This window comes from Pogona vitticeps, chromosome 10 (genome assembly GCF_051106095.1).
Source record: "Pogona vitticeps strain Pit_001003342236 chromosome 10, PviZW2.1, whole genome shotgun sequence".
In the NCBI taxonomy this organism is placed as follows: domain Eukaryota; kingdom Metazoa; phylum Chordata; class Lepidosauria; order Squamata; family Agamidae; genus Pogona; species Pogona vitticeps.
The window spans coordinates 27,565,662-27,590,125 of record NC_135792.1 but is presented as its reverse complement, the minus strand read 5'-3'; the positions used below and the strand labels follow the sequence as shown (position 1 = coordinate 27,590,125).

The window sequence follows — 24,464 nt, the reverse complement described above, 5'->3', positions numbered from 1 at the left end:
GGGCGCGGGCGCGGGCGGGGGCGGAAGAGGGATGACAGCCTTTGGGCCCCGCGATTCAGAAGGGAACGGGAGAAGTCCCGCACGGCCACGGGGGCCGAGGACCGGTCGCGGGGGCTCCCATCCAGCCTTCGATCTTGCTTCCGCCAATGCCGCGGAGAGCGAGAGCGCCCCCCCTTTAAACAAACAAACAAACAAAAAACAAACCCAAAACTACTTAGCGAATACCTCGTGTGCCTGCCAGGGTCCCAGGAACACAAACCTGGTCGGAGGGAGGGCTCGATGCCAGGTTCCAAGCCGCCCGCTTCCGTCCAAGCAAGATGATGTATGAATACCCCCCCCCACACACACACACTTCATCTTCACCCTCCTCCCAGCATCAGTTGCAGAGGCCCAGAATGAGCCACAGTGCTGGGACCCAGGGCCCTTTGATCACAGCTGGCCCACCTTGAACCCAGGCTCAATGCTGGAGGAGAGGATGGGGACCCCTGGAGAGGCACAGGCACACCCCCCCCCAATGGCCAAGCAAGTTTTGGCTTCCTCCGTTTCCATGAGCAGAGTCTAGTGCCTTCTTTCTGCCTAGTGTGTATTTCTCTGTGTGTGTGTGTGTGTGTGTGTGTGTGATGGTTTCTGCTGGTCTAGTATGGTTGGCCTCGCCTGTGTCTCTGAGGGGCCACAAGAGAGCCTTCAAAGCTACCTGTGTGGAGGAAGACATGGCAGGGAAGGGTCCAGGCAGCCCCTCCTTCATTCCTCCGTCATACAGCTGCTGCTGCTGCCGCGGACACCACCCCGTGGGCAGTCCCAGGCGTCTTGCTGCCTCTGCCCCCCCCACCACGAGGTCAGAGGGAACAGCAGGCACTGAGGCCCTTTTTGACATGACCGGGGCTGCCTGTCGGCCATGGGGTCAAACCCAGTTACTATCTGTTTGGTAGGCAGGCTGGGGAATGGCTAGAAGGCCAGCTGCCGAAAGCTGAGGGGGCCTCTGACCCCAGGCAGAGAGGACAGCCTGAGGCCGGGCGGGGCGGGGGGGGCTCTGTGTTGTGCTTTTCCAAGAGGGGTGAGCTGGCTCTTGCTTGCTGAGCACCTGGTCACCTTAGGGTAGCAGCAGTGAATGTACTGCCAGGTTTTCCTCTGCGCGCCCCCCCCCCCGTTGTATCAGATGAGGGGGGTGGAGGACAAGGCTCTAGGACCTCAGTGCCCTTCTGCCAAGATGCCTGATCTTCATGCTCCTTCTTTCCTCCTGTCCGGCAGGGAGGCACTGGCCAGGCCGGCCTGCGCCAACGGCAGAGAAGCTGCGCCCCTCCCCTGAGGAAGCCCCTTTCTTGATCCACAACATGGAAGAAGGAAGAGAAAAGAACAGCTGCTGGAGAGTCACTGAGTTTCTTTTCCTGGGCAAGGTGCTTGTGCGAGTCCCTGCTGACGCTGGAAATGGCGGGCAGAGCAAAGGACCCCCACCCGCACCTCCGCTGTCTCCGTAGCCAGATGAGGAACTGTGGCGGAGGAGCCACTGGCCTCCAGACATGTGGCCATGCCCCTCAACAGCACGGGGGGGGGCAAGGCTGGGGACCTGGCTCAAGATCCAAGTCAGCTTGCCCCCCCCCCCCCGGTGCTCCTCCAGACGACACAGGAGGTGTTTTGTCCTGGTCCTTCTGATGAGGCTGGGGCTGTGGCAGGCACCTGGCTCTGGGAGAGGACCTGTGGGGGCCGGTGCTCTCCACAAGGTGCCCTTGGCCACCTTCACAGAAGAAGGCGTTCCGGAGTGAGTGCCACTAGAGCGCAAAAAGGGGGTGCCGAGGGGGAGAGGGCTGGGCCAGCAAAGGAGAGCTGCTGCTGCTGCTGCTGCTGCTGCTGTGCCCACTAGTGACCCTGACAGTTTGAACAGAGAGGCCACAGCAAAGCCACCAGCCCCCAGGTGAGACCTCCTCCCGAAAGAACTGGGGAGGGAGGGGAGGGGAAGGGGGGGCAGCACCAGGAAAAACTGCCTCTGGAACAGACTGTTGTGTTGCTTCCCCCCCAGCAATTCAGGTTTCAGCAAAACAGGCTGTGTTGACCAGGCCGGGCACTTTAGTTGCTATTTGGGGCTCGTATTTTCCTGGAAATGGTTGCACAGAGCAGAGAATATCTCATTTAGCCCTGCTTTTTGCGTCAGGGGCAATAGAACATAGGTCTGATGTTTTTCCTGCAGATTAAAAAGCTTTCAGAACACCACAGGGTTGCATGTGATGGGAGAGAGGAGGAAGGTTAGCCGCCCACCACCCGCTACCTCAGATAGAGCACTCTTCACTTCTCTAGAGTCCTGTTTTTCTTTTGGCTTGTTAGTGGTGGGAAATGGCTGCTCCTAAGCCAGGCAATGGGATGTGGGAGCCAGAGGGCGGATGTGGGAGCCAGAGGGCGGCGTCCGGGTGTCAGGCCTCCACCCTCAGGTCCATTTTGCTCACAGAGCTGCAATGCTCTGAGCATGCATAAAATTTATTTATTTATTTATTTATTTATTTATTTATTTATTTATTTATTTATTTATTTATTTATTTATTTATTTATTTATTTATTTATTTATTTATTTATTTAAGCAACTTATATACGGCCCAAATTAGCACAGGGCATGACTCCCGGTGATCTACGTCAAAGAAACAATAACTATAACAAACAAAAACATCAGCCCTTCAAATAACTATAGCAAAATATTTGAGAAATTAAAAGAAGACTCAAGGACTCAGAAACCCTTCCATGCCCGAGAGGCCTGCACAGGCTTCAGGAGGAAGTCCTTTCCTGGTGCCATATTTGAGTCAGTGCCCATCACCATGAAGGAACCAGTGGTGAAGGATTCTGGGCTTCCTTTGCGCAGAAGACTCCTTGAAGAACCGTCTGTCTCCACAGGAACCAATGGGCCATCATTAGCAGCAAGAAACTCTGGGCTCAGCTTCTTATAGAAGAAGGGATGCATGTGATGGAGGCTGCTGCAAATCTGGCCAGCCAAGTCCTACTCCTGCTGCCGCCACATGCTTTGATGCCTTCTCTGCAGCTCCACAGCAAGGTGCTAAGGCAGAAATTTCAATTCAATAGTAATCACAACATTCTTGCTACTTTTCAAATGTCCTTCCTTTATTATTCATTTATTTAAAATATTTGCTGATGTCAGTACATGGTCTTTCTTCCTTTTTCATGTGATACAGTCTCTTTGTTCGCAATTTTACTCTACTACACACCAGGGAGTGATCAGTATCACAATCAGCACTCTGGTAACTGTGTGTGATCGTAATGCTAGGAAGGGTAGAACGTCTAGTATGGATCAAATCGAGCTGATGCCAATGCTTGGATCTTGGATGTCTCCAAGAAACTCTGTGTTGAAGCTTACAGTATTAAAAGAGACAAAGTTTAAAGCCAACTATTAAATAGTTACAATATAAAAGAGCACCAGATATCATATTGGAGCTCATCAGAAGAATAGTATTAAAATACCAGTAATGTTCGGTATGTTATCGGTCTACATTTTTTTCATGTGGTCTGTGTGACTTATTATAGGGAATGGTTGGTGGCAGCTTAGTAACTGTGTGATAGATCCCAGTAGGTCTGGGTTTGTCACAATATTCATTTCCTTTATTCTCAGGTGACTTACAATAAAAGCCAAAGTGCAGTGTGTGTGTGTGTGTGTGTGTGTGTGTGTCTTTACATCTTCTTTCAGGGACCCAATTTCCCACTAGATCCCTGGCATTAACAGGAAGGACTGCAAGGATGATGGGGACACAGCTTTTGGCACACATCGGTATCCACCAGGTACATCTGCTCACCCTGCTGGCAGGAATATTGCCTCCCAATCTGAGGACAACAAAAAAGGGGTGTGTGTGTGCATGCAGACACTCATGTGCCTGCAGTGTTTCCAAAGAGACACCCTGATTTTAAAGAAAGCATCCCCTTATCTTGCTGTTGGATTTATCTCTGTCCTGAGGGGAAAGATCCCTTTAATTTCTGATTGTTGGTTTGGAAGGAAAACCAAAGAAGGCAGGCAGGGTGAGGGTGGGTGAGGGCCCTCACAGGAGCAGAGAACCCACCTCAGCCCAAGGATTAGTTGGGTCCTGTCCCCCATATTTGGGGTGAGGTGGGAGAGAGAGAGAGAGAGACAGTCTTTTCACCAGGCATACTGGAAGGGCTCTTTTGAGCTCCTCTCTGCCAGGAACTCCCTCTGTGTTGGTGAGTGTGTATGTACATGTGTGTGCGCACATGCAGGTGGATGTGTGTTTGTTGGGGATAACACTTCCACTCAATGTTTCCTTTGCAGATTGAAAAGCTTTCAGGAGTACTTTGGTACTGCTGCTTCCCTCATTAGGGTGCTAATCGTTTCCCAGAATCCTCTTTTGCCACCCAGACAAACAATCATTAGTGACCTTTGGAAACAAAGTGGACTTGGCCGACAGCGAGCTGGGAGCCCGGCAGCCACGGGGGCAAGAGAAGGAGGGCCTCTCTCAGGCCCTTACCGTTGCCTGCCATTCAAGAGGGGAGGCCTGTGAGAAACAGCCCCTCCGTAGCTTTCCAGTGATTCAGAAAAACTGCACTGCTCTGTTTCTGCAGTCTCAAAAGTAGTAGATCTCCATGTGTTACAGCAGCCAGAATCCTGCCTCCCTGGAATCCCATCTCCACCTCAAACCAGCAGTATAACTTTCCCCTTCCCCTCTCCCTCTGGCAGACTTTCGGCTCTTCAGTTGGGTTTTCCTGAGAGGGGAATGATCTCTGGTTAGAAAAAAGGCTTGAGTGGGGATGATGGGAGGATAAGATCTTAGAGAAAGGCCTCCTTATGTGTTGCCCAAGAAGCAGCAGATAAGGGAGGAGAAGGGAGCGTTGGTTGTTCACGTTGGAAGTGAGTCGTGAGCACAGTGCTGTGTCTACTTTGCACACTGCACCCGCCATGAAAAACCTAAGCCTCTCTAAGGACAGGGCGGCCACTTTCCATGGCCCCACCGGGAGTCATTGGCCAAGGGGCACAGCCACCACCTGCAATCCAAGGCTGGCAGAGCTGGCTGGTTGCACCCTTACACTTGCAACCCTGCCTGCATGCTCGGCTTCCTTGGACAGCTCCTTGTTGCCTAGCAGGTGACAGGGGGACACTTGATGCTGTGTTTCATAGTGCAAGAGGGGAAATGGCATTGACTTCAGCAGAATTTACTCCCGAGCAGATATGCATTGAGTCCTGTTGTAGGTCTTTCTCCAGAGGTTCTCCCAGTAGAAGACAATGTCCCACCCACCATGGTTCCCTGAAGAGAAGGAGGGCCTGAGAAAGAGCCTTCTTGAAAGACCTGGCTTCTTCTTGGCCCACTGCTTCTTGCTTGTGAGTGGGAGAAAGGGAGATGGGGGGGATCTACCGACCCACAATGTAACTCGAGTCTTGCTGTGTTGGTGGCTAGAGAATGGCAGGTGGTGTCACAGGAACACAGCCAGTGTGAACTGAGACTCGGGACTGTTAACACCCTTCTTAACAAGCTGCTCCATGGGAGTCCAGCAAGCTCTTCTGATCTTAAGAGTGTTTGTGGAGCTGGCCATCTGATCCTTCTGCAATGTACTCCATGTTTTCCTTCCACCAGTGGTACCTAATAGCTTTCCTCGTTGGCTGCCCCAAGCCCGTCTTCTGGAGCAGATGCACATGCCCTCTTTCCTGAGCTCTGCTAGCCCTCTGTCCCAGAGTGGTCTGTTCTACTCAGCAGCAGGAACCTTCTCTGGAATGCTCTGAGTAGTCTCATCTACCAGCTCCACAAGATATGTAGCTGCAACTGGTTATAGCTCATCAAGAATGGTCTGGCTGGCAGGGGAGTAGGGGAACCCGCCCACAAGAGGAGGAAGGATCACGGGGTCTCCCTGAAGGGACCCCGTGATATTAGGATATTATTACAGGATATAGTATAGAATAATATTATTGCCTATTTTTAATGTTTCTAATGCTTTTAAAGTTTTAATAATGTTGTATGCCGCTCAGAGACCACTGGTAATGGCGCGGCTAAAAAAAATCTTGTAAATAAATAAATAATAAATAAGATCCTCCATGGAAACCTGTGTAAAGGCAGCAGAAGCAAAATGTAATCCTTCTGGAAAAGGACAAAGTGATGTTTGCATAGGAGCCCACCCACCCATTAAATCGCAATCATGTGCCCCGTCCAGTTAATTAGGATTGGTTAATATAAGCCCTTGGGCATTGTGCCGCTCAGCAGAGCCACAGAGACGCTTTGTGAGGGAGAGAGAGAGACAAGGAAGTCCAGGTACAGTGAATTTCCTCATCACCTACCAACTGGTCTGCAATGTGGGGCATGTGCTCTCTTCCATGGGATAGGGGCCATAATGCAACAGCACTGCACAGGCTTTGTGTGCAGGACGTTCTGTAGTTTCACCCTGCGGCCTCTCTACTGAAAGGGAATACAGTACAGGAAAGAGGAGATTGCTACTGCTGGGGTGGTGTTTTCTGTCTTTGCTGTAACCTACACACCGAAATTGTGCAACTCCAGGACGACTTTCACTTCCTTATCCTGAGCAACTTGTCAGGGATGGTGTGAGGGTGCACGGTCCTAAATGCTTTTGAGGAGGAGCAGGTGGGGCATGGGCAGAGAGACTTGTGTGTACAGTTGGGGGCGCAGCCTCTTGAATCATGTTCAGGAATCTTCCTGAGGCAAAGGATGTTTCCTCTGGGACTACCAGGGAAGAGAGATCCTCAGCGTTCAGGGCACTTTCCTCAACCTATCACGAACGAAACACACCTGTCCACCCTCCCAAAGTCATGCCTTCTAAGGCGTCAGGCTTGCCAGGGGAGAGAGGACAGCCATGGCACTTGGCCGTGTTGGGGTGTGTGTGCAGTGGCGAGGATCTCAGGAGATCTGTCAGACCTGCTTGCAAGGAACGCAGGTAAGGGCCCCTCACACTCCACACTCCCGCGAAGCATCTCAGCAGTAGAAACAGAACATCAAGGGGAGCAACTAATCCGACTGCCAGGTAAGCATGAATCAAGTGAGATTCATATATTCAGAAAAAGGGCCACTGCCTTGTAGGAGCAAAATCTGGGGTTGAGAGGATGGTGATAGTGGAATCCTGGAGACAATGTACATTTCACAAGTTAGCTCCTCACAGAGGGGACCGCTCGGTAGAAACTTATTCTGCTGGCTTGACTGGGGCCGTGAAATCTCTCTTTGCCGGCCTGGGTGGCACATGGAAGCCCAGGGCCACAGCGGCTTTGGGTTGGGAGGCTGGAATAGACACAGAAGGCAACACCAGGAGGATGGCTGGTCTGCTCCATCACTTCCACAGTGCTTCTGTGCCCAAATGTCTCACTTTGGCTCTTGAACAACTATGGTGTGCGAATGAAAAAGAAAAAACCACCTGGATGCCAGGATAGAGGCTCTCTGCCATCCTTCCTGTACCTCCACCTATGAGCAGCTCAGTTTTCCTTCTTTCCCCACTCCCTGCACGCAGGTTGTCCAGAAGGATGCTGAGGATGCTGCTGCTCTCCTTCGGACTTCTACAGGGAATCCCAGGACTCCTGGCCTCCAGCCCCAACCACCTGGATGAGAGAGGATCCATTCTCTACGAAGCAGGCCAGTCAAGCTACCCAAGCCTTCTACAGATGGTCAGAGAGGTGCCCCCACCAGGTTGGTCTCTCTAAATCTCTTCCCCTCCTGCTTTCTCAAAGCCTTGAGTGGAGCAGTCATGCCTAGAGGCTGGTTCCCTTCTCTTCTGTAAATGGTTATGCAGACCTGGCAGCCCATTGATGCTAGATCTCCTTGCCTGCCCAGTTCGTAAGAGGCTCTGGTGGCATTTGTTTGTAGGGCTCAACCCAGTGTTATCTGTGCCTGAAGAGGAGGAGCACCATTGCTAAACTGCCAGCAAAGGGAGGGGGAGATTCTGAGCTGAATAAGCGTCCTCTCTGGAAATGTACTGTCCTTTCTAAACAAAAAAGCTCTCGGCTGTTGCCCTGAACTTGCACTGACCATGTCAGATATTCCAACTGTTGGTTTGATGTGAAAGGGCTTCTGCTTTCACCCTTTTCTTGCCCTGGGCATTTTATGTGAGAATGAGTGCATGCGTATGTGCTCAGAACACCCCGTGATGCTTCTAAAGTAACCACAAGCTCTGCTATGACCATTGGGCGCCCTTTGCATTCTCCATGATTCCTCCCACCTTTCTTTCCCAGATTTTGACCGTCTGGCTTTGGAGATGCCTGTAGCACAGGATGACCATGTGGCAGACATCAGCGTGATGGAGCAACAGGTGAGTCCCCAGAGCAGCCTTCCTGCTACATCCTGACTAGCAGCAGGTTCACCTTCAGTCAGACCCCTGATTTCCTCAGCCCAGCCCAGCCCAGCCCAGCCCAGCCCCCTTCCACTGGCAGCTGCTGCTCTGTACATCCTCAGGCAAAGAGGGATCGGTTCAGGCCCGGACACTCAAAGATCCTTGTACTGGGCAAGACAGGACCAGTGCTCAGAGGCAAAGCCCATGCTCTGTATAGAAGGTTAAGTGTCTGGTGGCAAAGGGTGTCCAGGTGGAGCCCGAAAGACTTCTCCTGCAATGCTGGACAGCCACTGCCACCAACCCAGCCAGTACAGGAAATGCTAGCCCTGATGAACCAGGGATGGGTCTCTGTAGAGTAGCTTGTCATGTTCTGAACCCGGGGCTGTGTGAACAGCATGAAGTCTCATTCATTGATCTGTTTTTGTGTTTATCCTGCCAAATACTGGCACCCAAGACAACCTGTGGTATAATTAAAATAACAAGCACAATTAAAAATACAGTATATTATGAATATTAAAACCTATGGCATTCTGGCATGGTTTGGGAGTAGCTCTGTAGCAGACAAAAAAGCTCTACAGAGAACCATTAAAATTGCCCAGAATATCATCCGGCTCCAGCTACCAACCCTGGTGTCTTCTGAGGACACCACATCCCGCTGTCTGAGGAAGTCACACAGCATCCCGAGAGACTCTTCCCATCCTGCTTATAACTTTTTAGAACTGTTGCCGTCTGGCAGAAGATATAGAACAATTAAGACTCGGACCACACGTTTTCTGAGTAGTTTTTATCCCAAAGCTATAATTACACTTAATAATGAGCTTAAAGACCACCAGTAGTGAATAGTTAGGTGGACTATGTTACTTGGCCTGCGGTGTAGATGTTTGTATTTTTAGTGAGGGACTTTTAGTGGGTGGGGAGTGTTGGGGGATTTTTTTTAAGTGGGTGGGGAGTGTTTGGGGAATTTTATGTGTGTGCATGTGTCTGGTCTCTGGATGTCTGTGAATTTCATTGTATGGGTATACAGTACTGTGTATATACTTACAATGACAATAAATAAATAAATAAATAAATAAAATAAATAATTACAAGCATTGTCATGTTTAAAATGCACACACAATTAAAACCAGGTTAAAATCCCTCAGTTAAATTAAATGCAACTATTATAGATTAAAGGCTGCAGCACAGGCTTTAAGAGGCCCATTTTAAGCTTTCAGAGAGCCGCCAAAGACTGGCTTAAACAAGAAGGTTTTTGTGTGCTGGTAAAACCACATCGGGGAGGTAGCCCTCCTAACCAAGACTCATGCAGAGGAGTTCAGCCCCTGTGGAGAGTCAGTCCTCCTCCGGAAAATCAGGCATTCCCTGGTCAGTACCCAGGCGGTGGGGTGGGAGGAGGAAAAGAGGAGAGGGTCCTTCCTGGACCAGGAGAGTCTCCTCCTGCAAGGCATGAGCCAAAAGAGAAGCAGCCTGGGATCTGCAGGCGGGAGGCCCGTCCAAGGCGCACACAGGCAGGCGCGCGGGGGCACGACACCGCGACCCCCCTTCAGTGTCTCTCCCCCCCCCTCGCCCGCCCGCCTCACCGGGGCCAACCGAATTGCTGCTCTCTGTCTCTCTGCGCCCGGGCGCTGTTTAGGGCAGCCGCCCGCCTTCCCCTCCCCTCCCAACGCCTCTTCCTCCTCCTCCTCTCTCCTTGCAGGGGGCGCCGGGCCCTCGGGAGGAGCGCTCGCCGCCGCGGAGGTGCGTCCGCCTGCAGGAGTCCTGCCTGGGCCACCGGCTGCCCTGCTGCGACCCCTGCGCCACCTGCTACTGCCGCTTCTTCAACGCCAACTGCTTCTGCAAGAGGCTGAGCAACGCCTTTCCCTGCGGCAGGAACTAGCGGCCGCCTCCGGCCCGCCGCCGGGCAGCCCCTTCCCGGGGCCGGGAGGCCGGAGGGACGCGGCGCCCTTTTCCGCCCTCTCCGTAATAATAAAAAACCCCCGAAAGAACTTGCTGAGCCTCGGCTTTCTCTTCCCGGGAGGGGCCGCTCGCCTGAGTCTGAGGAGGTTAAGGACCTGAGAAGGGAGGGGAGGGGAGGGGAGGGCCCCCCCGCGAGGATCTGCCACCGCCGACCCCCCCCCCGCCGCCAGACGGGGCGCCTCCCATGTGGGGCTCCCGGGGGGGGGGCGCCCCTGCTCAGGTGGGGGAGGGGCCCCGCGCTGGGCTCTTCCAGGGAAGCGGCGCCCCCCCCCGCCCCCCGCGAGATCCGTGTTATTCAGGCGGCGGCGGCGGGGGGGGAATCAGCTGACCGCCGCCTCCCTCGGCCCGGGAGCGGCAGCCCTACAAGGCCGCTTTCCCGAGCTCCGGGGGCAGCGGGCGGCCGGTCCGGCGGGCGGGGAGCCCCAAGCTTTCGTGCCGGCCCCCGCGCCCTGTCCCGCCCTTCCCAGCCGCTGCCGTCCTCCTTCCCTCCCTCCCTCCCTCCGGACGGGCGGGCGAGCGGGCTTGGGCAGACACGCGTGTGCTGGCGGCACGTGCGGACAAAGACCGGCAAGCGCGCATCTCCCGCAGGGAGCCTCCCGAGGCGAAGGGGGGGGAGGCTGCCGGGCGGTAAGCCTGGCCAATCGCGGGTCCCTCGCTGCCACGCCTAGGCGCGTTGACCTCATTTCCGCCTCGGCAGGAAGGCGAAGAAAAAGGGGCCGCCTCTGCGCCGGAAGCCGAGGAGCGGTACTCTCTAGGGCGCGCACGTCTCTGTGGCTGCCGCCGTCGCCGCGCCGAGTCCCTGATAGGGCGAAAGGGCGGGGACGGTCTCGCTGCCGTCATGACCGACGTGGCGTCATTTCCGCTTCCCGGAGGAAGGGTAGCCGTCGCTGTTCTTCCTGTTTCTTCTCCGGCCGCTGCCGTTCCTCTGCTCGCCCGCCCGCCCTGCCGCTCCGCCGCCGCCGCCGCCATGCCGCTGTCGTGCTTCCCGGAGCTGACCTTCAACGTGGACAGCGGGTACCTGGAGGGCCTGGTGCGCGGCTTCAAGGCCGGGGTGCTCAGCCAGGCCGACTACGTCAACCTGGTCCAGTGCGAGAGCCTCGAAGGTCAGGCGGGGTGGGGGGTGGGGGGTGGGGGGCCATCTGCTCCGGACCCCGAAGCTGCTGGTGTGGCCGGGCGGGAGGCGTTCCCGGGCAGGGCCAGCCTCGCAGGGAGACGTCTCCGGCTCCGCAGCAGCAGCAGCGGCGGCGGTGGTGGTGGGTGTCCCGGAGGGAGGGGCGCCGTGCCCCGGGATCGCGGCCTTGGGGCCTGCGGCTGCAGTCCCGCCGTCCCGCCTTCACTCGGGGAGGGGAACCGGGTCGCTTTACTTTCCCGCCTGCCTTCCCTGGGAAGCGGCGCCGATGGAAAAGCCCTTCGCTGGTTGCTTTTTTCCTGCAGTCTCTGCCTCGGGGCTGCGGCTCCTTACTTCCCATGCGTCCTTCGCCCCCCGCCCACCGCATGCGTTGCTGGAGGCTGAGCCCACCATCACCCCACTGCCTGGGCCGTGCTGGAGGAGCACTTGTGGGCGCTGCCATTCAGCTTCCTTTGGCATCTCAAGCTGGAGGCCACCCCTGGGTGCTTGTGTTGGGTTACAGGCAAGGCAGCGCCCACCCCATCCAGTGGAGCCCCATAAGGGGAGGCTGAGCCGCCATGCCAGGGCCAGCACCTACACGGATGGGGCATGGATGGAGGCTTGGCCTGGCATTCTCCTTTAGACTCTCTGCTGTACTAGGGAGGAGGTCAAGGTTCATTAGCGTTTCCTTCTTGCAACATAAGAAGTGAGGATAATCTCCGGTCGGAGCTGTGTGCTTGAAGACAGGGTGCTATGAAAAAGGTGAAAACATTTGGGAGGATTTCTTCCCCTAGGGTAAATGAAACAGTGCCGATTTCTACAGTTGGTCCACCAAAGCAAAATGAATGGGAAAAGAAGTGCAAGCCAGAAAAGGAATTCTTGGCTGAAGAACATGAGAGATAAGTTGGGAAGCCGAACAACAGGATGGTTTAGAGTTGCCCCTTCTAAAGTGAGAAGTGATACGGTACCATCCCTTCTGCAGGAGAAAAGAGAAATAGAAGGAAAACGGCATGTTTCAGGTTCAAGGCAATTATTGAGTCTGTGGCAAAGCTGAGATTCGGGCCAGGATTTCCTGGCTCACTCTCCTTCTTCATGATCCTGAGGGTGCTGCGGAAGAGCACATCCAGGTTCCCACTCAAGTTTCAGTTCCTGATGAGAAATGGGGCAGTTGCTCTGGGCTTCCTCTTTGTTCCACAGAAAGAGGCCAGGCTGGCCATTTCTCCTCCTTTCAGTCTCTGGCCGATGGTTCTCCATTTCCTACTTGCTGCCACTGCTGGTGCCTTGTTTCCTGCTGTCATGCTTTTTCAGAGAGATCCTGGGACACCACCCACCCATGTGATGCCTGCATTTCCTTGAGTTAGCCCAATACAGCAATTCTGTGCTTATAGTAATATAAATGAATCTATGGGCCAGGAATGGAGTCAGGTGCCATGGCGAGCTCATGGACTCTGGTTTTCTTTTACTCATGTATTCTGGCAGCCAAGAAGCGTTGCTCCTTGTCCCTGTGCAGTTGATGCTTTGAGCCAGTTGTGCGTGTCCGGCCTGCTCAGAGTTCTGGCCAGGTGTCCCTCTATCAGATCTTCCTCTCTGATAGCAAGTTTCTCTTGTTACATCTAGTGCATGGTTAGGGGTCAGTAGTCACTGAAAATGTGCAAAATGTTTCAGGTAGTTGAGTTGCATTTTCTTTCCACTGAGACACAGAAGTTAAGTGGCTTTGTACAGTGTCCTAGCCAGATTCCTTGTTTTTACACAAAATAATCTTCTACATTAAAGTTCCACCACCTTATCACCTGCCACCATTCCCAATAAATATGAAACCTCCAGCTGCCCCACTGGTCACCTTTCCTTCCAGCTTTTTTCTTTGTTCACATCAGAAGCACCACAGTGAAATTAATAAATGTATTTTACCCCACTTTTCTCCTGAAAAGGGGCCCAAGGTGGCATACATAATTAAAAGACAACATTTAAAGCTGAAAACAATGAGTATACAAATATTAAAAAGGATCAAACAGATAGCACTCTGAGAAATGGTAAAGAAAAGCAATACAAAAGCCGCTCAGAGTGGTCGCATAGACCAGATGGGCGGGATACAAATCAAATAAATAAATAAATACTTAAAATGTATTTACAGCAGTAATGCATAACAAACTATTTAAAAATCTGACACAGGCAGCCAGTCAGTGAGAGAAATCAAAATGTTGCCTGTTTTTTTCAGCACTTTCAAAGGAATCTGTCTGGGCAAGCCCCCATTTCCTTGGGTTCACTTTCATTCTGCAAAGTGAAGTCTGTAGCTTATTAGGTAACTTCCAGGTATCCCAGTTCTTTGCATGACCAGAGACTAAACGTCTCTGGGATTCCATCCATTTTAAGAGATGGCAGTTATTTCTTTCCACCTTATATTCCTGGTCTTCTATGCTGTTCCTTCAGGGTTCGCAGATATTCTGAAAAAAACACTTTTTCTTGTTTTTAATTGAGGGAGGGAATGGTGGCCAAAGAGTTGAATTTGATATAAATGGGCTGAGCCTTTCCTTGCTAACTGTTGCCTTTCTCCATATGGCACTGGGTCCAGTGCTTGCTTGGTGGTTGACTTTATTAGTGGGGCATCCAGTGATTATTGTTTTCCTTTTAACTGTGCCCCCCACCACACCCACCAACAGCTGCCCCTTCTCCACACATCCCTCCCTCCCTTCTCTGGGGCAGTCCCTTTTCATGAGAAAATCCAGGCTTTTTCGTCTCCACCCAGTTTCTTCACACTCATCTCAAATCACCTTCCCCCTATTTGCTTTCTTCTCTGATGCCCTGTGGGTGCTGAGGACCAGGGTGTGGTGTCTGGGGTTGCCATCTTCACCTGTCAGCCTTGTACTTTGGCTGGAGATTCCCAAAGATGCCCTTTCAAGCACAGTAGTTCAATATCGCTGATGTGGATGATGACTGTGCTTACCCAGTACACATTCTGAAGACTGCATTGATATCCTTCACTTTGAGAAAGGACTTTGCTCCCTTCCCAGTCTGCAGCTCTTTCCGTTTCATTGCCCGATTGTCTGAGTACAGAGGATGTTTTATGGGGTGAACTCTGAGAAGGAGGAGGAGAAAGACATTCTGAAATGCTCAGCATTGATAGGGAAGTGGGGACTCCTGCTTTCTCTGTAATTTTGCAGATTTCCACTTATCTCTGAAGGGGACGGGAAGGATAATCCAGGTGCCATTCCCCAGACCTGCCATGAGATGGCACCACAGGCCTTATTCTCATCCTCTGTCTGCCTAAATATCATGGGCCAGGTTTCCCCTCTGTTCTCTGAGTGCTGAGTTCCAAACAGGTAGTTGCTTTTGAAGTCTGGCTCCCCCCCCCCTTTGGCTTTTTATAGACTCTGAGAAGTGAGGATGTAAGACATTACCCAGAAAGAGCTTGACCACTTCCTTGCAGAAAGCAGCGAACAGTTTTCAGTTGGGCTCACCTTAGATCTTTAGGGGCAACCCTGGCATTTAAAAATCATCCTTAAGTTGCCTGTGAAGGCACATCCCTCAGGAAGAGATAGTTGGAACCAGCCTGACAAAAACACAGAGGAGGAAGAAGCGGTCCGGTTGGTGTCTGTGTGTCGTCAGCCGTCATGTCATACGTGCCTAGGCTTTCCCAAAGCTGAATGGGCTTTCTGTATGGGAGGCAATCTTAGATTCCTTCAGGATAATCAATAAATTGAATTCTCAGCTTCAGACTATAGTTTGGCATCTGTCTTAATTGCAGTGGTGGCTCTTCCTAGCGCCTTACAGGCTGAACATGTGTTTATGTCATAAACTTTTTTTATGAGCTGGGGCCCATTCCCACAGTTGCATTTGCCCTCTGCTTGTATCTGAAGCAGCCACAGGCCTCTTCTCATATTGCAAATATCCACTGGCTGCTAGAGTGGACCAGAGAGTTTCAGAAGGAAATCAGTCTACAACAAAGCCATTGGTTTTCCAGGAAGTGGCCATATTGGATTCATTCAGTTGCATCAGCCCAGGAAGGATTAGGGGCTACTCAAGCATCTCCATGAGGTTGGAGCTGCTCAGTGTTTGGAAGTGACCAGGGTATGGGTTTGGGTTTGGGGCAGCTTCACTTTGAGTGCAAGGAGGAGACAGCTGTGCCTGTCAAACCTGCTGACCATTGGCTTTTGTGGGTGGCATACCTGAGCCAATGTGTTGTGGCTCCTGGCAGCTGCCAGCTCCAGCTTCTCCAGATGTCAGGCCTTTGTGTTCAGGCCGTGTGGCACAGAGTTTAGGGATTCAGCTCCCCATTCCACCCTGGGGCTACGTCACATTCTCCAGGTCAGGTTAATTTAGGTAGGGAAAAATCCCCAGGTGTTTCCTCGGATTGGAAATGGGGTTCTAGAACCCAAGCCTGTTTGCCCTTTCATGCTGGATTCACTGCTGTGGATGGAAGAAGGGGACCAGGCTGTTTGCCCAGCCTGCTGGGGGGCTCTCTTCCAGTATGGTTTCCAAGCTTGGCTTAAGCAGCTCTGGTGAATCGGCTTGGAGAGACACGGAGAGCGTCATAAGATCACATACTGGGCGAGCTTTCATTAGTGTAATAAGCCTTATAAACAGCCACTTTTCTTTGGCATCCAGGTAGAAAAGTAAGAGGGTGGCTATAAATGTACATATATTTCCTGTGTCTTGAGTTTTTACAGTAGGATATGTATGGTTATAACAGTTACTTTTGTGAGCTTCCTGAAAAGCCAGACATAAACGTGTGGAAGTGTTTGCACAACCCTTTCCCAGGGCAACAGAGGCAGGAAACTAGGTGTGGTGGAACAGTGTTAGAAGGCCAATAAAACTTCCCAGTGGAAAAGAAAGTGTTTTTTTTTTAATCTGGTTCACCTGGCCAGGTGAAAAGGTGCTCAGAGCTGTTAGGCTTCTTGGTTAGGGGAGGCCTATGCATAGCCTTCTCCAGGGCCTTAAATGCTGCTTTTCAAATGTAAAGCATTCCATGCTGCTGCCTCCCATGGGTCAAGAGAGGGGTCCCAAGGCCTCTTTTAATTCAGTGCATCTGCCAAAGTTGGCCATCCTAGCCAAGACTCTAAAGAGGGTGTAAAACCACCCAAGGGATTCTACAAAGGGTCCCCACAGTGTGCCATGTGCTTAGCCATTCCTAGGGCAAAACTCTATCCTAACCCTAGGGCCAAAGTTTTCCTGGGACAGAGGGGCTGCCCTTTTCGAACCCTGCCCCAGGATTGTCACGCTGGTGCCATCAGACCAGCCACTTCATCACTCCATTGCTTGGGAATTGTTGTTATGATGCCTCTGTGCTGATCAGGCACAGGCTCTCTGTCTGTCTGTAGCATTCCTTGAATCAGGAAAGCCCCTGCCATCTTTTTTCAGACCTGAAGCTCCATCTCCAGAGTACAGACTATGGGAACTTCCTGGCCAATGAGGCTTCCCCACTCACGGTCTCCGTCATTGATGACAAGCTGAAGGAGAAAATGGTAGTGGAGTTCCGCCATATGAGAAACCACGCCTATGAGCCTTTGGCCAGCTTCCTGGATTTCATCACGTAAGTTCCAGGTGCCTGTTGGGTACCAGAAGACCTTGGTAGCCTCTGGCAGGGAAAGTGATGGCTTTGGGACATGAAGCCACCATTCCAGGGACTTTGAGGGACTTCCCTGCCAAGTAGAGCACCACCGTCAGCTTGGCCTAGAAGGGATCTTCTGACGTGCAATCCTCAAACCTGTTCTTGTTATGCACCTGAGAGGCTTAAATGGGTTTAATTTGTATCTTTTTATTTAAAGGTAAGCTCATTGTTTTATCTAGCAACAGGGTTTGTTGTATTCTATTCTATTTTTAATGTACACAGTGATTTCTACTGTATGATTTTATTGTATGTTTTGAACCACCCATAGAAAAGAGAGAGAAAGAGACAGAGAAAGAAAGAAAGAAAGAAAGAAAGAAAGAAAGAAAGAAAGAAAGAAAGAAAGAAAGAAAGAAAGAAAGAAAGAAGCAGAGCAGGGAGTGTCTCTGAAACCTCCCGGTGGTCCCTCAAGAGCAGCCACAGCAGAGGGAGAGGCAGATCCTCTCTGCAGCGCCTGCTGATCCCCAGCCCCACTTCTTGCCTGCCTGGTCCTGCCATCCCAAGTCCAGCCAGCTGGGAGCAACTGCTGCCTCTTGGCTTGATATGAAGGAGGAAGGGGAGCCACTGCCCAAAGCAGAGCCTGCCGCCTGTATCCTACATCGGCTCTGGTTGTGTGTGTGTGTGTGTGGGGGGCATCTCTAAACGAAGCCAGGGAGAGAAAGGCTTGTGGGATGCAGCAGGAAGGGCAGGCGGGAGGGAGGGAGGGAGGGGCCAACCTTGGACTGCTTTTTGTGACAGCAGTCCTGACCCAGGAAGGCAGTTTTTGGGCCAAGGACAGCTCAGTCGTGGGGGACAGGAAGGGGGAAGCAACAGGAGAGTCTTATAAGGGAATCTTCTGCTCGTTGGGTCTTAACTTTACAGAGGATGAGGTGATCTCCAAGGGCAGCAGTACCGGGAAAGGGAACAAGAAAAATGCTGCGAGAGAAGAAAGGGGACCGAGCTTTTGGCAGGATCCTAGGGTCCCAGGGCAGTTCTAAGTACCAGACTGGGGGCAGGAGGGGGCGGGCAGGCGGGCGGGCAGCTGGACTCCTTCCCTGGGCCTCTTGCTCTGCTGAAACCCTGTGCCTTTGCTCCAGGATCCGCCCCCCTTGTTGGCTGCTGCTTCGATTTCCACAAGCCTGGGCGACATGTAGCAGAGGCGCTGTGTGCCACAGATGTTGGCTGTCAGGGAAGGACTGGCCTTGTTCCTGGGCAGGGTGAAGAGGAGGCTGCTTGCTTTGAATCCTGTTTTATGGTGCTTTGCCCTGCAGGAGCAGCCGTAAAATAGTGTCCCTGAAAGCAAAGCCTTTTATAGCTTCCTGAGGTGCCACCCAGGTGAAAGTGGCATTCACCAAGGGGTTCCTTTTCAGAGGCTCTGTGTCCTCCCATGGCCCCTGCATCTCTGCCTGCTTCTCTGGAAGAGGAGCAAAGACCTTGACCTAGGGGCCCAGGTGGGCTCCTGGGTTCTGCACCAGCAAAGTCCGGCCAGGCTGTGCCCTGCTTGGGGTGGGGTGGGGGCCGAGCAGGTGCCTGAAGATAGCCCTTTCCCCAGCCTGCCTAACCCACAGCATTCTGTCTGCCCAAGAGCAGGACTCCCAGCCTGGCCTTCTCCACCTGTCACGGATGAGGGATGGCCCTCCGTGTGCAGAAGGTGCCTGCCTCTGAACGTGAGCTCCTTCCCCCCACAGCTCAGTGGCTCCTGGGGCCCTTCCTTGTTCCAAGGGTGACACAGTGTTAGCAGGAAGGAGCAGGTAGGCAGAGTCAGGTGTCATTGATTCTTCCAGCAGCACAGAGGTCACCTCCTGGCTCATGGCCTCTCTGCCGTGCCAGAGTCACTGGGGAGCACCCAGCACCCCCTGTTCTACCCCTGAAGCCAACCCCTTTTCTTGCCTCCATCCAGGTATAGCTACATGATTGACAACGTTATTCTGCTGATCACGGGGACTCTGCACCAGCGCTCCATTGCAGAATTGGTGCCCAAATGCCACCCCTTGGGCAGCTTTGAGCAGATGGAGGCGGTCAACATCGCCCAGACCCCAGCAGAGCTCTACAATGCCATCTTGGTGGATACACCTCTGGGTGAGGAAGAGCCCCACTGTTTCAGGGAGAGGGTTTGTTGTCAAGGAGATCTGTGGAATCTGTGGGTGTCTTGACTTTGTGGGTTGCCACTGGTGGGTAATCACGAAACGTCCATTGCTTGCACTTCCTTAATGGCCTACATTCCCCTTGGTCAGCCATTTTAAGGCAGCCAGTTTGAAACCTCTGTGGCTTTCTTGATTGTGAAGTCTTCACTCCCTTTAGTGAGTGGTCACTGTGGAGATGCAGCTGGTCCAGGATCTCCCTGGCCCTTGCCAGGGCCTGTACAGGACCCTGTTGTTGGTTGGCCGGCCAGCTTCCTTTTGCCCTGCTCACTCCTCCCCTTGTTTTTCAGCTGCCTTCTTCCAAGACTGCATATCTGAGCAGGACCTGGATGAAATGAACATTGAAATAATCCGAAACACGCTGTACAAGGTCAGGAATAGACAGGAAAGCTAAGGGCTGTTGGGTTTCAAGGCACCCAGAAGGGGAGCATTACCTCCCTGAGGTTGTTTCTGGTGGGCATCATTGCACTGGGTGCAGGAAAGGGTGCTATTCATTTCGACTGAGAAAAGTTAGCATCCAGTCTGTGGGGAGATTCTCCTATGGGATTCGTGGGGTTTGGCCTGGGGAGAAACACCTGGCTCACGAGCGGATAGCCACTGAGCCCATCATGTGCCAGCCAGCCAGCCAGCCAGCCAGGGGTTTCCATCAGAGCCCATGTGGCAGGCTTCCTCCTTGGTTGACTGAGAGGCGGACCGACTCTTGCATGGGACTCTTTCTCTCTCCTCCCTCCTCCCCACAGGCTTACCTCGAGTCCTTCTACAAGTTCTGCACAGCCTTGGGAGGCACGACGGCGGATGCCATGTGCCCCATCTTGGAGGTAGGAGGAGCTCCCAGGCCAAGGGGCCTTACCTGGCGTGGGCTTGCCGTCGGCAGGAGAACTGGCTCCTGCCAGCCTGGGAAAGGGTGCCTCTGAGGGATGCTGAGCTAGAAGGGGTGTTGCAGCCTTGAGTTTCAGAGCTGAGCAGGGAGGTCTGTTGATCCCTGAGCCTTCCGGTGTTCCTCCTTCTTTTGCTCAGACTCCTCACTTGTGTGAATGCCCGCGCCCACCCGCCCGCCCGCCCAGGAGGGGCTAGTCTCCCTCTTGGCTCCCTCTTGTGCCAGGACAGGCCTTTCCTCATGTGTTGCCCCCATTCCTCTTTTCTTGCAGTTTGAAGCTGACCGCAGAGCCTTCATCATCACCATCAACTCCTTTGGCACAGAACTCTCCAAGGAAGACCGGGCAAAGCTGTTCCCCCACTGTGGCAAGCTGTATCCTGAGGGGCTGGCCCAGCTGGCCCGCGCTGATGACTATGAGCAAGTCAAAGCAGTGGCTGATTACTACCCGGTAAGAGCCTCCCTAGCACATTTTGAGGGGCAACGGGGAAAGAGGCTTGCCTGGAGCCTGCCTGCCTGCCTGCTGGTGCGGGAGCGTGTTCAGGCATGCGTCCGTATGTTGAGCAGCTCCTTTTCCCATGATTGTTACGGTTCTGCTGTTGGGGTGGGTGGGGGTGGGTGGAGAAGGGCGTTCCCTCCTGCTTTCATGGGGCTCTTTCCTCCTGCTTGGAAAAGGGGAGCGCTGGGATCAGATCGATTCCCAGGAGCCACAAGTGGTGGCCCCTCCCAAGCTCAGTGGTGCTCTCCTGCAGTGGGAGGGGGGCATATCCCTACTCCTGGCCCCATAGCCCGACCGCCCTTGCAGGTGGGCCTCTTCAGTGTCCTGACAGCAAGGTTCCTCTGCCTCCCAAGGCCGGTGGGAGGGTTTCCACTGACTCCCTGAAATGGCTTGTGAGTGTCAGGAGCTGGCTCTGTGGAGAGGAGGGCGGAGGCTGTCCTTGTCCGGGTCTGTCAGGAGCCTGGCCATACTGAATGATGAAGTGGACCCCCTTCCCTCATCTTGTTTCCCCTTGACAAGACTCAGTTCCCTTGAAATCTCTTCCGTGGCATCAGGTGCCCTGCCCAAAAAACCCCCACCCAAGCTGACTTGTCTTCCTTCTTGGGCTAGAAAATGGTTGCCGCTGGTCAGTGCTTCTCCCCCACCCACCCACCCACCCTCCTCCTGCAGTGCAGCCTTTGGCACCCCCTGGATGTGCTGGCCTCCTCTTTTGTTTTCTTACGTTTTGATGCCGCCCTTCCCTGCGTGGCGCCTGAGTAGCAGCCTCCAAAGATCCCCTCTGCATCTGCTTCTGTCCTTCCCAGCCACTGTCTCTTGTTTCTCTGCCTCCTGGGTGGAGGAAGTGGAGCCGCTGCTCGTCACCCAGGTGCTCTTCGGTTGTCTGAAGGGCTCCCCCTCCCTGCAAGGGCTGGGCTAACCTGGAACGGTTGCGCGTCTTGCCTCATCCTGTCTCTCTCCTCCAGGAGTATAAACTGCTGTTTGAAGGGGCAGGGAGCAACCCTGGGGACAAAACCCTTGAGGACCGGTTCTTTGAGCACGAGGTGAGCAGGCCATCTGGCTGGGGGCATTCCTGGGGGCTGGGGGACCGGCGGGTGGGGTTCGGAGCCCTAGCAGGCGCTGGAGCCGGAGCTGGAGCTCTCTGCGAGTGGATGGGCTGTTTCCACCCTTGTGTCAAGAGGTCCCTGTCGCCTCCTGGCACCAGCCCCGTTAGCCTCAGCAGGACGATCTCTGCATTGCAGAATAAGAAGGCAGAGGTCTTGGCAGGGTGTTATGCGGAGTGATTGCAGGTAGAAGAATGGCTGATGAAATTGTAGACCAGCCATAAGGAAGAGTTTCCCAACAGCCGAATTTGAGAAAATGTCCACATAAAAGCCCAATCATGCTAGGGGCTCAAGATGAACTTAGCTGGAGGGCTGGGGAAGGGGGAGCAGTCTCTCTTGAGGGAGGGGATCCTGGCGGTGGGGGCAGTTGCTGTGGCAGGAAAGGCCATCCATCGGTTCTGAAAGTGGGTCGGAAGTTAGGGAGAGGCTGGCTGATCAGATAAAGAGCTAAGCTGGGTGGTGGGAGGTGTGTGGGTTGGTGTGTGGCAAGGTGCCTACCCTTATGCACAGATAGCTCCGGTTCCTTGTCTGGTATCTGTAGTTCAAGGACAGTTGCTGGAGATAGGAGGGACCCTTCACACCGGTGGCGATTCCACACAGACGCCAAAAGCAGGCACAGAGAGAGCGCGCCTGGTGGTATCTTGCGCCCCGTGCTGCCAGCGAGTGTACATAGTTAACAGGGAGGCAGGGGGCCAGAGCTCTTCTGGAAGGGGATTGTGGCTTCTTCTCATGGGCAGGTTCGTCTCCCTTGCCAAAAGGTGGTTTGGTACGAGGAGACCTGAAGGCGTGCAGGACAGCTCCCTAGAAGCCTGTCGTGGGTTCCCTGCATCATCTTCTCAGACGGCCCCCCTTGAAAAGCCCTGCACGAGAGAGGGAGAGGCCCTGCGGGTTCTGCCAGGGACCGGTGGGAAAGGCAGCCGTGCTTCAGGGGTTCGTGTCTTGGCAGGTGAAGCTGAACAAGCTGGCCTTCCTGAACCAGTTCCACTTTGGCGTCTTCTATGCCTTCGTCAAGCTGAAGGAGCAGGAGTGTCGCAACATCGTCTGGATTGCTGAGTGCATCGCCCAGCGCCACCGGGCCAAGATTGACAACTACATCCCCATCTTCTGAGCGCTCTTCTGCCCCACCTCGGAAGAGGCCGTGCCCCCCCCGCCTCCTACTCACCTCACCCCAAGTTCCAGGCCCTGAAGTGGGTTTCTTAAGGTAGCATCTTGGCGGAGGCTGCCCAGATGCCCCACGCCCGGCTCCCTTTACAGGTGTAACGTCTCACTGTTTGTGCTCCGTGTAACTCAGACTCGGTGTTCAGCATTTCTGGAGGCAGGCTCAACGCCAGAGGGGCCCTCCTGGTTCTGCCGGCTGACAGCGGGCGTTCCTTCTCCCGGTTTGGCCAGCAACGCCCTCTTTCCGTTCTGTGGCCCCCTCCCCGTGGGCTCCTTTTGGGGACATCCTGGTCACCCCTGAGGCGTGTGTCTCTGCGCTTGCTCAGCCAGCACAAAGTCCTGCCTTGTGGCCGTCAGTTCTGTGGAGTTTGCGGTTGGCCACATCCACACCCACCCACACAGGGACAGCGTGCTGGCTTTGGAAATCCAGCCCCCAAAGTATGGGAGGGAGCGGGGGAGGCCAGGCCCTGTGGCATCTTGTGCTTGAGGTGTGGTCTGAGGGCCGTGCTCGGTGGGTTGTCTTGGAAAGTAGCCCCAGGGCACCTGCCTAGTCCCCTGGTTGGCTCTTGGACCCACACAGAGCATGCAGCGCCTCTTGTTCTGTCATGGGTGCAGCTTGGTTTCTTGGGGGGGGGGGCAGCTCCTCTGCAACACCTCCTTGGAGAGAGGGGAGGTTCCCGGGGTGTATTGCTCTGCCACTCAGCTTCTCCCGCTCTCCTTCTCTGGCCAGACGGGGTGAGTTGAATGGCCCCTGGAACCAGGGAAAGGGGTCTGGCTGGTTCCCGGATTCCCCTGGGGAGGTGGCAACCCATGCCCACATGTTTGTCGTGGAAGAGGTTGCTGCTGCCTCCCTTTCCTGGCTCCAGGGCCAGGCCTGTAAGTGCTCCCGCCTGGCCTGAGCATGCGTGCTTGCTGTGAAGGCAGCCTTTTCAGCCCAATCTGGCTGCCTGGCCAGGCCGGAACTGAACGGAGTGCATGTGTGTGTGTGTGTGTATCTGGGGCTGCAGCCTGGGCTTATCACTCGCAGGTCTCTCCTCGGAAAGCCCTCAAAGCACCCAGGTCTTCCGTGGTGGCCCTGCCCCTTCCCTTCCCTTCCCCACTCCGAGAGACCCCAGCCAAGCCTCCCCCTCCTTTTCTAAGGGCAGTGGCCTCCCCTTAGGAAAGCCTGGCCGGGCCCGGCCCCTCCATTGTGAAGGGTGGGGGAGAGTCCTGACAGCAGCCTCCTCCTCCTCCTCCTCCTCGTAGACTTTGGAGTAAGCCATTGCCCTTGTCTGCTGGGGGAGAGCTTTGTCTGGCTCAAGAAGGGGCTGCCTCAGGCCTCTGCTCGTTGGCTCTGCCTCAAGTGCTTGTCTTGGTGTTTGTCTTAGTCTTGAACTGTGATAATAAATTATTTACCACACAAGACACACCTCTTGCTGTCTCTCTGACATATCAAGCAAAAGAGAACTTGTTAACCAGGTGTGGGTTCTGGAATACATTTTCGGTTTTAAAAGTGCACACTTACTGTACTAGATACGGAACCATGCAGTCCAGCCAAAACCTGCCAAGCTCCCTCAGCCAATTCTTAGGTGAGTTTGTTTCCAGGCCTTTTATGACCATGAGGGTCGCCCTCCTCCAGCGCTCTTCCAGAGTCCGCCCATCTCCTTTTCAACCTGGGATGCCCAGAGCTGGCTGCTTTGCTCTAGAGGAGAGCTGGCCTAAGCAGAGGAGACGGTGGCGGTTCCTTCCTGCAGTCTCAAGACTCTCGTGTCCCCGAGTGCCATTTCCTGTGCTGCCAGCCTTTTATAGCTGGCG

General features: G+C 53.9%; 2 protein-coding genes and 1 long non-coding RNA gene across 3 annotated transcripts; all 3 read left to right on the top strand.

Moving 5' to 3' along the window:
• Positions 1 to 4: 4 nt before the first annotated feature.
• On the top strand, positions 5 to 3,465 carry LOC144584385 (uncharacterized). The gene is made up of 2 exons (XR_013538594.1): positions 5 to 1,394; positions 2,183 to 3,465. It is a non-coding gene; the product is annotated as an uncharacterized LOC144584385 (long non-coding RNA).
• A 2,719-nt stretch (positions 3,466 to 6,184) lies between these two features.
• On the top strand, positions 6,185 to 10,238 carry AGRP (agouti related neuropeptide). The gene is made up of 4 exons (XM_020797831.3): positions 6,185 to 6,239; positions 7,441 to 7,616; positions 8,159 to 8,235; positions 9,950 to 10,238. Exons 2-4 carry the CDS (start codon positions 7,454 to 7,456, stop codon positions 10,127 to 10,129), a joined length of 420 nt encoding a protein of 139 aa, XP_020653490.1. The 5' UTR covers positions 6,185 to 6,239; positions 7,441 to 7,453; the 3' UTR covers positions 10,130 to 10,238.
• A 794-nt stretch (positions 10,239 to 11,032) lies between these two features.
• Positions 11,033 to 24,074, top strand: ATP6V0D1 (ATPase H+ transporting V0 subunit d1). The gene is made up of 8 exons (XM_072980770.2): positions 11,033 to 11,312; positions 16,673 to 16,844; positions 18,799 to 18,977; positions 19,330 to 19,409; positions 19,780 to 19,857; positions 20,188 to 20,364; positions 21,375 to 21,452; positions 22,459 to 24,074. The coding sequence occupies exons 1-8, from the start codon at positions 11,048 to 11,050 to the stop codon at positions 22,618 to 22,620; spliced, it is 1,191 nt and encodes a 396-aa protein (XP_072836871.2). The 5' UTR covers positions 11,033 to 11,047; the 3' UTR covers positions 22,621 to 24,074.
• The last annotated feature ends 390 nt before the right edge of the window (positions 24,075 to 24,464 follow it).